The sequence below is a fragment of the Amblyraja radiata genome, chromosome 9 (assembly GCF_010909765.2).
Source record: "Amblyraja radiata isolate CabotCenter1 chromosome 9, sAmbRad1.1.pri, whole genome shotgun sequence".
In the NCBI taxonomy this organism is placed as follows: domain Eukaryota; kingdom Metazoa; phylum Chordata; class Chondrichthyes; order Rajiformes; family Rajidae; genus Amblyraja; species Amblyraja radiata.
The window spans coordinates 13660090-13673323 of record NC_045964.1 but is presented as its reverse complement, the minus strand read 5'-3'; the positions used below and the strand labels follow the sequence as shown (position 1 = coordinate 13673323).

The window sequence follows — 13234 nt, the reverse complement described above, 5'->3', positions numbered from 1 at the left end:
GCCTTTGCCATTTCCATGTTCCCCACCAACAACTCTCCAGTCTCACCCTCCAATGGACCAACGTTCACCTTAGCCACCCTTTTTCTTTTTATATAGCTATAAAACTCTTACTATTAGTTTTTATGTTGTTCGCTAAATTCCTTTCATAGTCTATTTTCCCCGTCTTAATTAATCTCTTAGTTATTTTTTGCTGACCTTTAAATGCTTCCCAATCCTCTACCCTCCCACTATCTCTGGCTACCTTATATGCCCTTGCCTTCAGCCGAATACTATCCTTTATAGTTTTACTGAGCCATGGCTGACTGTTCTTACCCTTACCCCTTTTTTTCTTCATAGGAATAAATTTTTCTTGAAGGTTATACAGTAGATCCTTAAACGTACACCACTGCTCATGTACCGTCTTATTCTTGAGTCTGCTATCCCAGTCAACTTTGATCAGCTCAGTCCTCATACCTTCATAATCCCCCTTATTTAGACTAAGCACCCTAGCCTGAGTTTCAACCTGCTCCCCTTCTATTTGAATATGGAATTCGACCATATTGTGGTCACTTGTTCCCAACGAGTCCCTAACTATGACATTTTTAATTAATCCTGCTTCATTACACAGGACCAGATCCAAGATTGCCTCCCCCCTTGTCGGTTCTGTGACATACTGTTCTAGGAACCCGTCTCTAATACATTCTATAAACTCTTCCTCTAGTCTACCCTGCCCAGTTTGGTTTGCCCAATTAATATGAAAATTGAAGTCCCCCATGATTACAGCAGTTCCCTTTTTACATGCGTCAACTATTTGCAGATTTATGTTCTGACTAACAGCGTCACAGCTATTTGGAGGTCTATAAATTACACCCACTAGTGTTTTTTTCCCCTTGTTATTCTCTATCTGTACCCAAGCTGTTTCACTATCCTGATCCTTCAACGCAATATCCTTCCTCTCTATTGCCGTTATTCCCTCCCTTATTAAAAGGGCCACCCCTCCTCCCTTTCTTTCCTGTCTATCTTTTCTAATTGTCGAGTACCCCTCTATATTTAACTCCCAGTCCTGATCCCCTTGCAGCCATGTCTCCGTAATGGCCACGATATCATAACTATATATACTTAATTGCACCGTTAATTCATTTATCTTATTTCGAATACTCCGTGCATTTAGATAAAGCACTTTCAGATGATTTTTACTACCCTTCCTTTCCGTTTTTGCCCCTTTTACATCTAGAGCTTTATCTTCACACATTCTGGATCCTCCTGTCACATTTTGATTTTCCGTTTCCCCACTGATACCCTGCTCTATTTCCTCTACCCCTGCCGTTATTACCCCCCTTGATACCTCCCCCCCGCTACTTAGTTTAAAGACCTCTCTACTGCCCTAGTTATATGATTTGCCAGGACCCCAGTCCCAGCACCGTTCAGGTGAAGTCCGTCCTTACAGAACAGATCCCCCCTGTCCCAGTACTGGTGCCAGTGGCCCAAGAAACCAAACCCATTTTTCCCACACCAGTCTTTGACTTTGAAGGATTCTGATTGGGATCATTCAAAGAAGTTTTCCTTGTTAGAGATGTGGAAAGCTGGAGGGAGGGCCAGCTCTGAGCTTTAGTATCGTATTAGGTATAGTATAGCTAATTATAAGGTATAATATCTTTTTGTCCAATCAATTCCCTCTAATATCACTTATCCTCATCGTGAACATCTCTTTTGACACCTACTTTCTTCAAGTCAAAGGTATAGTCATGGACACTAGTATATGCCCTGGCTACGCCGGTCTTTTTGTTGATTATATTGAACATTACTTGTTTCAAATGTACCCGGGCACTATTCCGAAACTCTTTCTCCATTACATTGATTGTATATATGCTATCAGTGACTGTCTGTATATAATGTCCCTGGCAGTAACACTATGTGTATATAATGTAACTTGCACTGCTGTCAATGACACAATGTGTGTACAATGTCCCTGCCAGTGACATTGTCTGTATATGATGTACCCGGCAGTGCTGTCGGTAGCAGTCTGCATATAATGTACCCGCACTGATGTTAGTGACACTGCAGGTAGACACAACATGCTGGGGTAACTCAGCGGGCGGGACATCTTCAGACTGAAATCTGAAGAAGGGTCTTGCCCCAAAACGTCACCCATGCCTTCTCTCTGGAGATGCTGCTTGTCCTGCTAAGTTACTCCAGCATTTTGTGTCTACCTTCGATTTGTGTTTACCTTCTTTCCTACACACTTAGTGACACTGTATGTATATAATGTACCCGGCAGTGCTGTCAGTGAATCTGCCCGTATATTATGTATCCAGAATGCTGGCTGTATATTGATTGTACCCAACTGTGTTGTTAGTGAGTCTGCTTGTCTAGAATGTATCCGGCAGTGTTGTTGTATATAATGTACCCGGCTGTGCTGCTAGTGAGTCTGCCTGTATAGCACGTATCTGGCAATGCTGTCTGCAGATAATGTACCCAGCTGTCCCAAGAACACATCTTGATCTCTACATGAAATGGCAGTGTACTCTCACAGCTTTGGACAGAAAAGGTGTAGTGGTTCTTCTGCATGTATTTATTGCCACTCAGGTGGTGCAGTTCCATTGATACGGTTTCAATCCTGACCTCTCCTGCTGTCCGTTTGGAGTTTGCATGTTACCCCTGAGACTGAAGAGATCCCCCCCCCCCCCCCAGGTGCTCCAGTTTCCTCCTACATCCCAAATACGTAACCCACCATCTTGCCTTCCTCTCTTACCTACCTCTTTCTGTTTGTTCCTCCTTCCTCCATGTACATTGGTATGTTGGGAAATGTCTTGGAGGCCAGGTGGTCAGATCAGAGCAGTAGTAGTGGTAGATTACTTTTAGTTTAGGCTGCCTCAGTCGCTCCTTAGCTTATCTCCAGACTCCTCAGGCCAGAATGCATTTTTTGCTGACCAGTACATGTGAAGACAATGGTATAACATGTGAATTGTAACATTAAATCCCTGTTTTATTTTCCGACTCCTGTAACCTTGAAAGTATCACAAAGTGCATTTTCCTGTTGTGGTGGGAGTGCCGACAAACACCCTTGCACTGTGAGCCCCAAATGTGAACCAAGAGACGATGTAAGATTTAAGATTCATATAACACAGTGTTGGATGGCTTTGTTCATATGCTTTATCTAGCAATCTTAAGCACCAGGCACATACATAAACTAGTAATACAGAATTGGGACTGTGAGGTATCATGCGCTGCACTCACAGAAAGGTCTACTCTGCCAAATTGATATGATTTACTTGATTTATTAACAATTTTTTCCTTTTGGTAATCTCATTCCAAGTGTGCCACAAACATAACGAGATTAATGGCTGAATGTTTCCTTTAATTATATTTTCTAACCCCAAAGAACGATAGTTTGAACCCATCACTCTTTATTGTCCTCATGAGCCCTTGCCTGTCAGACCACAATACATGTCTCTATTGTTTGTCTCTGTTTGGGCATTTGCCTTTACTGATTGCACTTTGATTGATTAATTAAATCAGTTAAGAATAAAAGCCAAGGAGACATAGCTGATGGCAGGAAGTTATTTGCTTCAGTCTAGCCTTTTAACTTCATGGAACTGCAGCCCTTTTCTCGTGATCTTCAAGGTTGCAGGCATCTACCTAGATGAATAGAATTACGATTGTTCTCTCTCTTTATAAACGCTCATTACCAAGGCCTCCTCACATTGTGTAATGTTTGTTAGTTAGTGTTGACAGAAAATTGCTAGCATTAACCCTTATGGCAGATATATAATAAATAAAGCCTTTGTTGGCTTCACAACTCCAAAGAAACGTTAATGACAGCAAGTTTGGTATGCAAGCTGATATTTGGATTCTTCGAAAGGCTCATGTGGAGCTTTGTAATCAGTCTCCACTTGGGTCTGTTTTAATTAGCTCGTGCAAGTATTGAGAAATTTCCATTTTATGCCCAATTTTGTGAGGATATGCACAGCAATTGGAGAATTGGCGAGAGGGTACTTGGTGAAGATTATTTGTCAGTGAAAGGGAAGCGTGAAAAGGATTTGGAGAAGATTATTAACCTACAGATCTCATGCTGTGCGTTCTGTCCATCGGTGAAGGTACCTCCTTTCCATAAAATGTTTTATTTTTACACTTCATGTATATCAATTTTGCTGAGACATTTGACATGAATGGATTATATTTCAAGAGAATTTGAATTGGCCGCAGTGTGCATACAAGCTCTGACATCTAGTATCTTACTCTCTTGTACTTGAGTATGATATTGCCTAATGTATAGTAAAATTGTTACTGAACAGTATGCAAAAAAAATGTTCACTGTACCTAGGTACATCTGACAATGAAGTATCATTGAACTTGTCTTGTTTTTATAGGTGTACATCCACAGCTGTCCAGTTCTCCACCATGGGAAAAGAGAGGAAGTGCATCTTGTGTAACATCATTTACAGTTCAAAAGGGGTAATTTTCAAACTATTCCTTGGCAGTCACTCACTTTCTAAAAATCTACTTTTTATTTCCTTCCATAACTGGGACATTTGGTCCACGGATGAGAATTTGATATGGGGTGATTCCAGGCTAAATTGGGATGGCGGTGGGGGTGGAAATGTGAAAAGTAATTTGTGTTTTATTTTAGTTCTGTGGTTAGGTGTGGATTTCCACACATTTGCGGAATATGCCCAACTTGGCAGCAGGTAGCATGAAGAGACAGCAAAGCACCCAGAATAAGTGGCAAAATACTGACGTGGGCAGAGCAGTGGCAAGTTTAATGCTGATAAAGTATGAAGTATAGCATACTAGAAAAAAAAAGCAATGTGTTTTCAATAAATGGCTAAGGAAATGACTCTACATGCCTAACCAATATAGATAGTACTCAACAAAGATTTCAATGTTCAACTTCAAAGTCGAAGTAGTAGGTACAATTTAGATGAGATCATCAAACCATCTCATTGGCTAATCAATATATTCAGGCATTGGTTGTGATTCAAACAAGAGCCACATGTGGTGCTATATTAAGAGAATTGAGATGCTTGGGCTTTTCGAACAAGTTAAGAGGATGTTTATGCAGAATGGTGTATGAGACAGATGGTATGAAAATAATAGATCTGAAAATTGCAAGAAACTATTTTTATTTAGGTTGGACGAAGGGCTGGTTTCCGTGCTGTATGACACTAATACAGAGCGCCAGCCTGGGCTCGGCCTCCTCTGGCCCGGCGCTAGACTGGGCCTCGCTGCGGGCTGCATTCAGCCCCGACCTGGAGTTGGAGCTGGCCCAGACTTTGGGCTTGGGGCTGGGCAAGGGAAGGGGATCTGAATCTGAGGGGTTGATTCCCTGAGCCTTCAGCACCAACAGTACCCGCAGTTCGAGCGGTCACCCGGCCTGCCCATGGCCGGCAGGAGCCCGTCCGCAGACTCTCTCTCTGACCAGGACGACTCCAGCAGCAGCGGCTCCGAGTCGCCTGGCGGGTGCCCATCTTCAGCAGGAATTTGGTGTCGGACTGAGGGGAGGGGGGTGGAGGTGGAGGGCTGCCGACCCACACAGCAGGACAGGCAGAGCCGAGCTGGAGCCAGCGGAGGCAAGTCCTGGGCCGCCCCGCCAGCCCAGGGCCACACCGGACACCTCCGGACATGGACAGGGTAGGGGATGGGGCCGGGGAAATCCCAATAGCAACTCAACAGCACCCGCAGCGACGGAGAGCCGACCCCGTCTACGGACAAAACGCAAGCCTGCACACAATGCAGCACCACCGTTGCCAAGACTGTTTTATAGCTAGTGACCTATGACCCGGGCATGTGCAGTCAGAATACCGAACTCGCTTATTGTTGAGATAGGATGAGTTCTGTGACCGTCCTCTTTTTTTAGTGTCGATCCTCAAGTTTGGAAGCTCAGAAACCATTCCTTTCAATTGGAGATCTAAATCTGAGGGGTTGATTCCCTGAGCCTTAGAGCTTAATTCTTGCAGTTTCTGCTGTCAATTCCCAGTTTCTACCTTTTCCATCGCCTTTCTTAAAGTTGAATGAACTACCAGAGGAAATGGTGGTGCGTGCAATTACGACATTTATTACATTTTGACAGATACATGGATAAGAGTAGTTGAGGGGGACGTAGGCTACGTGCAGGTAAATGGGACTAGCTCAGGTCTCAGTTGACATGGACGAGTTGAGCCAAAGAGCCTGTTTCCGTGTTTTATAACTGCCTCAATGAACAGAGGTCTGTAAAAAGTGCTTTCACAGTGTTATGGAGTAGTTATGGTAGTTTCTGGAAAGGGTTTAGGTATTACTAGACTAAGTGGGACCCGTTGGGTCCCAGCATCACACGGGAGGGCTGGTCCCCCAATACAATATTCCACCTCTCCACCAATTCCAATATTGGTGGCCAGTGGAGGGGAGGAGGGGGGGGCTTTCTGGAGCGCTAGTATAGGTGTGGGCTGAAGGGACTGGTTTCCAGAGGGCTAGTATGGACATTGTGGGCCGAATAGATTCTTGTGCTGGCGGCTCAGTCACTCAAGCCTGTTGTGCTGGCAGCTCACTCACAGCTGGTGGGCTGGCAGTTGACACGGCTATTCCTTGAAATTCCATTTCAAGCAGGGTGCAAGGCCACCAAATTCAAGTGCAGTTTCTTACCACTTCAAGCAGGGTGCAAGGCCACCAAATTCAAGTGCAGTTTCATACCATTTCAAGCATGGTGCAAGGCCACTAAAGACAGCGAGTCGTGACCTCTCCCTCCATCTTGCAGAAGCCACGCCCAAACTTCAGGATTTTATAGTCCCTCCCACCAGAAGGGGCGTGGCCTTCATGGCATGATTGACAGGAGAGAGAATCTCAACATTTTTTAAACACTAATAACTTTAATTTTTAACCGATGGGGAAAATCCTCGGCACCCGATGAGCGGAGGGGGGACTCTGAGTAAGAGGGCCAAAAATCACAGCCGTACGTGGTAGCGTTTTTCCTAAAATCAATATGCAGCGCATACAGGAAGTGGTCAAGATTAGACTTTTAATTATATAGATGGCAAGGCAACTTTAGCATTCTCAAACCAACTTTTCAATTAAGCAAGGCATTCTCAAATCAACTTTTCAATTAGGCAAAGCATTCCCAAACCAACTTTTCAATTGGGCAAGGCATTCTCAAATCGACTTTTCAATTAGGCAAAGCATTCTCAACCCAACTTTTCAATTAAGCAAGGCAACTTTAGCATTCTCAAACCAACTTTTTAATTAGGCAAGGCATTCTCAAATCAACTTTTTAATTAGGCTGGGCAACTTTAATTAGGACATGGCAACTTTAATTAGGCAAGGCAACTTTAATTAGGCAAGGCAACTTTAATTAGGCAACACAGCTTTAGCATTTCCAAACCAAGGGCAAGACAGCTTTAGCATTTTCAAACCAAGGGCAACACAGCTTTAGCATTTCCAAACTATATTTTCAAACCACATTAAGGGCACTGACAGGTCAGTAAAACCACTCACAGTTTAGTAGACATGTGTTCAGTGTTATTCGCAGCTCACTGAGAGACGTGGCCCTCTCGCTTCCCCCATCTTGCAGAGACTGACTGAGGCACTCAACACTTCCGGGTTTTATAGTCCCTCCGGAAGGGGCGCGGCCTTCAGGAGAGAGAATCTCAACATTTTTTAAACACTAATAACTCTTTTATTTTTCATCGATGGGAAAAATCCTCTTGTCCTGCGCAGCGGAGGGGGACTGAGTAAGATGGCCAAAAATCACAGCCGTAAGTGGCAGCGTTTTTTCTAAAATCAATATACAGAACAACAGGAAGTGGTCAAGATCAGACATTTAGTGATATAGATTGGTGAGTTACCAGTACTGAATCTCAGTTTGCCCTCACCCAACACTCTTCCAGAGATAGTTTTTAGAAAGTGATAGGTTTTATTTTTTCTCCGAGTTTAGTGATTTTGAGATGGGTTAACTCAGCACTGGCCGGGAGTTAATCTGAGGTCAGTTGTTTGTTTGTGCCAAATTTGTGCGTAAACTCTTGTCCTCCCAACTGTAAGACTTTGTAATTTAAAAAAAATACAGCCACGGAGAGTAATAATTGGTTTGTGTTTATTGTAGGAAATGGATGAACACATGAGGAGCATGCTGCACCACAGGGAGCTTGAGAACCTTAAAGGAAGGTAAATGCTTCATGTTGCAGGCCACAGCTTGTGTAATGCACTGACTCTGGAAAGCAAAGTGGCTGGAACAGAGGATCCACATAGTTTAATCATAGAAACTGGCAGAAAGATGCCATTTGGCCCACTGTGCCAGTGCTGGTTACATATCCCTGTTCTAAATCTCTCTACAATGATTTATAAATCTATATCCCTGGTTAATTTATTCACTTACTAGTCAGAATAACCTTCTTCTGTCTACTCTGTCGAAGCCCATCATTTGAAATTTTCTATTAGGACATTTCTTCCTCATGGCATGTAATTCCACCACCATTTTCTCTTTTTGCTAGTAGCTTTCTCGTAAATCTCCATTGGACCATTCCAAAGTCCTTTGCATCTTTCATCAAAGGTTAGTGCCCAGAATTGTCCATTGACTCAGCTGAGGGCAAGCTAGTGATCATTGAAGCTTCATTACAATCACTTTGTTGTTGTATTCTGCTCCTCTGTAAACCATAAGTAATCAGATGCGTGCTTAATTCTTTGATCAACATACTTTTCCAAATGTGAGACTGCTCCAAAAGGTTCCTTCACCATTGTTGGGTTAAAGTCCTGCAACTCCCTCCCTGACAGCATTGTTGTAGATCCGCACCTCAAGGACCACTGCGATTGAATACTGCAGCTCATCTCTATCTTCTCATGGGATGGGAAATTAAATGTTGACTCAGCCAAAGAAGCCCACATCCCTTGAATTATTGTTTTGTTTTTTAAAGCCTATGGGATCCCCATGCAAGTTGTCAAATTGGATCCAAACTTGCCCTGGTAATAGGTGACAGCGGGTGAAGTTGGACGGTTTTGTGATTGGAAGCTTGTGATCAGTTCCACAAGCTGGACCTTTGTGGTTTTCTCTACACGGCAAAAATGTGGAATTTAAAAGACATTTGGATAGGCACATGGGGAGAGGAAAGGCGCTTGGGGAGAGGGAGGGCGTTTGGGGAGAGGGAGGGCGTTTGGGGGGGGGGGGGGGTCAACGCAAACAAATAGGACTAGCTCAGTTATAAAACCCGGCCAGCATAGACAAGTTGGGGTAAAAGGTTTGTATCCAGGCTGTATATCACTGACTCTTAATGTAAGAGCTATAATTAGTGAGTGTGCAGTTGACACAAATATTAGTGGTGTTACTAACTCTCTGACTATGCAAATGTAGAAGCTATCATTAGTGAGTATGCCGATGATACAAATATTAGTGGTGCTGATAATGAGGAGGATTGTGTTAGGCTAACGGATGAAATTATTGAGTTGGAACAATAGGTGAAGAAATGGCAGAAAGAAAATTGATACCGGCTCGTGCAAAGTGATGCATTTTGGGAGTACCAATAAAGATAGGACACGTACAATGATGTATGGTTGGACTCTATGGAGTATTGAGGAGCCGAGATCTTGACGTACAGGGATAGGGATATCTGAAGTCTTATGGATAACTAAGATGGTGACCAAGGCACAGAGAGCATAGAATATAGAAGAATGGAGAGCATGGTACAGCTATATGAAACCTCGGTTAGGGCACGGTTGGAGTTCCGTGTGCAGTTCTGGTCACTACTGTTGGAAGGATATAATTGCACTGGAAAAGTTGCAGAGGAAATTCCCCAGGATGTTGCCTGGGATGAAGTGTTTCAATTATGAGGAGAGACTGCGTTTGTTTGGTGTGGAACGAAGGAGGTTGAGAGAGGACCTGAGAGAAGTGGACACAATTAGGAAGGGCATAAAGAGAGCAGATAGGAGGCTTTTCCGCATAGCATAAGTGTCTGAAATTAGAGGGCATAGTTTTAGGCCTCAGAGGAGGTCTGAGGAATAACCATTTCCCCCAGAGGGTGGCTGGCGTCTGAAACACACTGCCTGAGTAGGTGCTGGAATCAGAGACTCACAATGCTCACAATGTATGTCGGTGAGCACATGAAACACCAAGGTCTAGAAGGCTACGGACCAAGTGCTGTGAAATGTAATTAATGTGAATGGGTACTTGATGGTTAGCATGGACATAGTGGGCTGAAGGGCCTGCTTTTGTGCCATGTGATCCTACAATCCTTGATACTTAACTATCCTTGTCCCTTTCTAACATGCTCTACATCTGTAAACTTTGCATTGCTTTTCCTGTACCTAAGAATAGATTGATTTAAAAAAAAAACGAAAGAATGATACGCACAAAAATGATCATTGGGTAACATCATTGCAAACATTCTTCCGGTCTGAAAAACATATTAATCCATTGGCGGCCTTCCTGTTGGTGATTTAAATCAATCCTCAGGTCCGTCTGTTGTACTACATACTTTCATGGTTATATTTTGTCAGCCTATTGTGTGTCCTTAAGTTGACTGCCTGCTTAAAAATGCACTTGCATCTACAGCATAGTATTAAATCATGTTTTTTTGTCACTGTGTCAAAGAATTCCAACCACTTAAAAAGACTTGCTATGCTTTGCATTATCTTGTGGTGTATTTTTAAACTTCCAGCAGTAGTTACTTTCTCCAGTTAGATTCTGCAGTTGATCAGCATTGAACAGTTCTGACCTTGATAGTGTAGAAGGGAGCTGAATCTGTAGCGCAAAGAATGTCTAAGATACATCAATGGAATAGATGCTCAGTGTTTATTTTATACGGCACAGCTCATTGAATAGTAGAGGTGATTTTAATACAGAGAGTTGTCAGCCCAAGTCCTGTCTGTGAGACTGGTGTAAATACTGAGATAGCGTGGCACTCTCCTTCAGGTGAGCTGCTTCTCAAATTAATGTTAAATGTGTTATTTGAAGAGCAGATAAGTTGTCCCAATGTATGTAGTTGCACAGATGATAAGTTATTAGATTATTGATTTTACTATAAACGTGAGGCTACACTTCAATGGTCAATGGTGTTTTATTGTCACATCTGTAAATGCACGGTGAAATTATTTTTTTGTATACAGTTCAGTATAGTATTGCCGTACCTAAGCACAATGTCTGATTAGCAAAGTGTACAAAAGTAGTCGACTGAGACCAGATGCAAGAGGTGCCAGGTTTAAGCGCCCTTCCAAAGTCTAGGTGTTATGGAGCAGAGCCCAATCCAGCCGAGCCCCAGTCTGCTGCGGGCCTCCAGCCGTCTCCATCGCCTGGTGAGCCAGCGTACCTCTCCTCGCCTGTCCACCATTGTGCCGCGATGGTGCCTCCCGTGTTTACCCTCAAGCCGACCTTGAGTGTAAACACAAGGACCTACCTGTTTACATTCCTGCCAGCCTTGCTCCTCACCTTCGCTGTTGCCAGCTCTCCCCTCACTCGCCCTAATTCCACATGCTCCAACCTCTTTTACCCATCTTACACATGGAACATGTTTGAAAGCTGCCTGAAAATCCAAAAGCAACACGTCTACTAGTTCCCCCTCATCCACTCTGTTAGATACACCGTCAAAGCACTCCAGTAGATTTGTCAAACACAGCCTCCCATACTTGTTGAGAGATGAATTGGATTTGTTCATATTATCTGAGCTGCCTGCTATTTTGCAGTTAGAATTGCCATGAACAATGCCCATGTAAGCTGCAGAAGGCAATAAAAAGTGAAGCTGCTCTATGGAAAAGAACATATGGGGTACAACAGATGTTAACACTGCAGCAACTGCGTTTGGTGGATAAGATCAGCAAGAAAAAATGAAATCTGTGGTGTCTCCTAATAAAGCATTGCTTCGTGGAGCATATCCTGACAGCTGCCACCAGATCCACCCTCTCGAAATTCCGATCAGCGCTGCTAAACTGGGCTGGCTGTTTTTACAGGCCTGCCATTGGTAGCAAATCCCTGCCGTCAGAATTAGCAGGAGATGTGATTAAATAAGGACGTTGTTGCTAGGGCTGCCACACAGCACCTGACTTAACATTATCCACCGAGGCCGCCTGTGGAGAATGTGCTTGAGTCCGAGGTGACTTTCACTGCTCTGCTCCCAGTCAAGGGAGTGCACTGAGCTCAGGGCAGGCGAAAGTGGCAGAAGCATGGGCTGCCACAGCTACACCAGATAAATGTTAAGCTGAAGGAACCGGGGATGGTGTAAACACCACCCCGAACCCCCCCACCCTCCCCCACTCTTCCTTCTCTCTTCCATGCTGAGCATGAGCCCCCTCTAAAATGCCTGTCAGCACCGTGCAACCACCACTATCTCCCTCCTTCGACAGGGACTGCAAGCACGAATGCAACGTCTGCAGGGTGACAGTGGTGGGCCTTTCGGCTTACGCCAAGCACATCTCCAGCCAGCACCACAAAGAGAAGGTGGAGACCGGGGAGAGTGAGGAGAACCGCAAGGATGACGACAAAGAAGAAGAATACTTTGACAAGGAACTTATTCAACTGATTGGTCAACGGAAAGAACAGAAAAGGTAAGAGCGCACTTGAATACCAGAGTGGGAATTGTCACTAGAATGGCTTGGGGCTGAGTGATTGAGGAACAGTCTTACTGAAACTTTGCTGGTGTATGTCTATCTCTGATGTGGTGGGATTGGAGATCAGTAAAGAACAATCAGTGGGTGGTTGTCATTGCTTGATTGGTGTTAAAGTACCACCAATTTGCCATTCAATTCTCAACTGTAATTGACTTCTGCATTCATTGTGGTCACTGGTATAACTGTTGCAAGAATAAACAAAAATATAGCTTGTGTATTAGAGCCTAATAGTTAAAGTGAGAGTGGAATTTAAAAAAACAACTGCAGATGATGGAAAACTGAAATAACAGAAAATGCTCAGCAGGTCATGCGGCATCTGTGTAAAAAGGGACATTTCAGATCAAGGACCCTTTATCAGAACTCACCCTTGTCTCACTCTCCACCCCCGCCAGAGGAATTCCTTTGAGCTGCATTTTAATATCTGCTGATGGCTCAGCAGGTTTGAGGAATGAGCATTGAAGCCATGGAAAGCTCTGGATCATTCCTCAGCTGGTCTCAGGCAGTGCAGCAACAGTGGAGAGGGGAGAGACTGCAGATGCTGGAATCCCGAGCAAAAACCAAACTGGCGGAGGAACTCAGCAGGTCAGGCAGCATTTGAGGAGAGAAAAGGACGGCTGATGTTTCAAGAAGGGTCTTGACCCGAAACATCACCCGTTCCTTGTCTCCAGAGATGCTAACTGTCCCGCTGAGTTACTCCAGC

At 44.0% G+C, this 13234-nt stretch overlaps 1 protein-coding gene across 3 annotated transcripts in view; it reads left to right on the top strand.

Annotated features, from left to right (window-relative positions):
* Positions 1-13234, top strand: part of znf106 (zinc finger protein 106) — a 56171-nt gene that overhangs the window by 6533 nt on the left and 36404 nt on the right. For 2 of the 3 annotated variants that reach the window (XM_033026712.1, XM_033026711.1), the window contains exons 2-4: positions 4350-4434; positions 8048-8109; positions 12271-12471. In XM_033026712.1, coding sequence (XP_032882603.1) covers positions 4350-4434; positions 8048-8109; positions 12271-12471 — 348 coding nt within the window. The remainder of the gene's footprint in view (positions 1-4349; positions 4435-8047; positions 8110-12270; positions 12472-13234) is intronic. The other variant, XM_033026713.1, reaches the window with a different exon arrangement.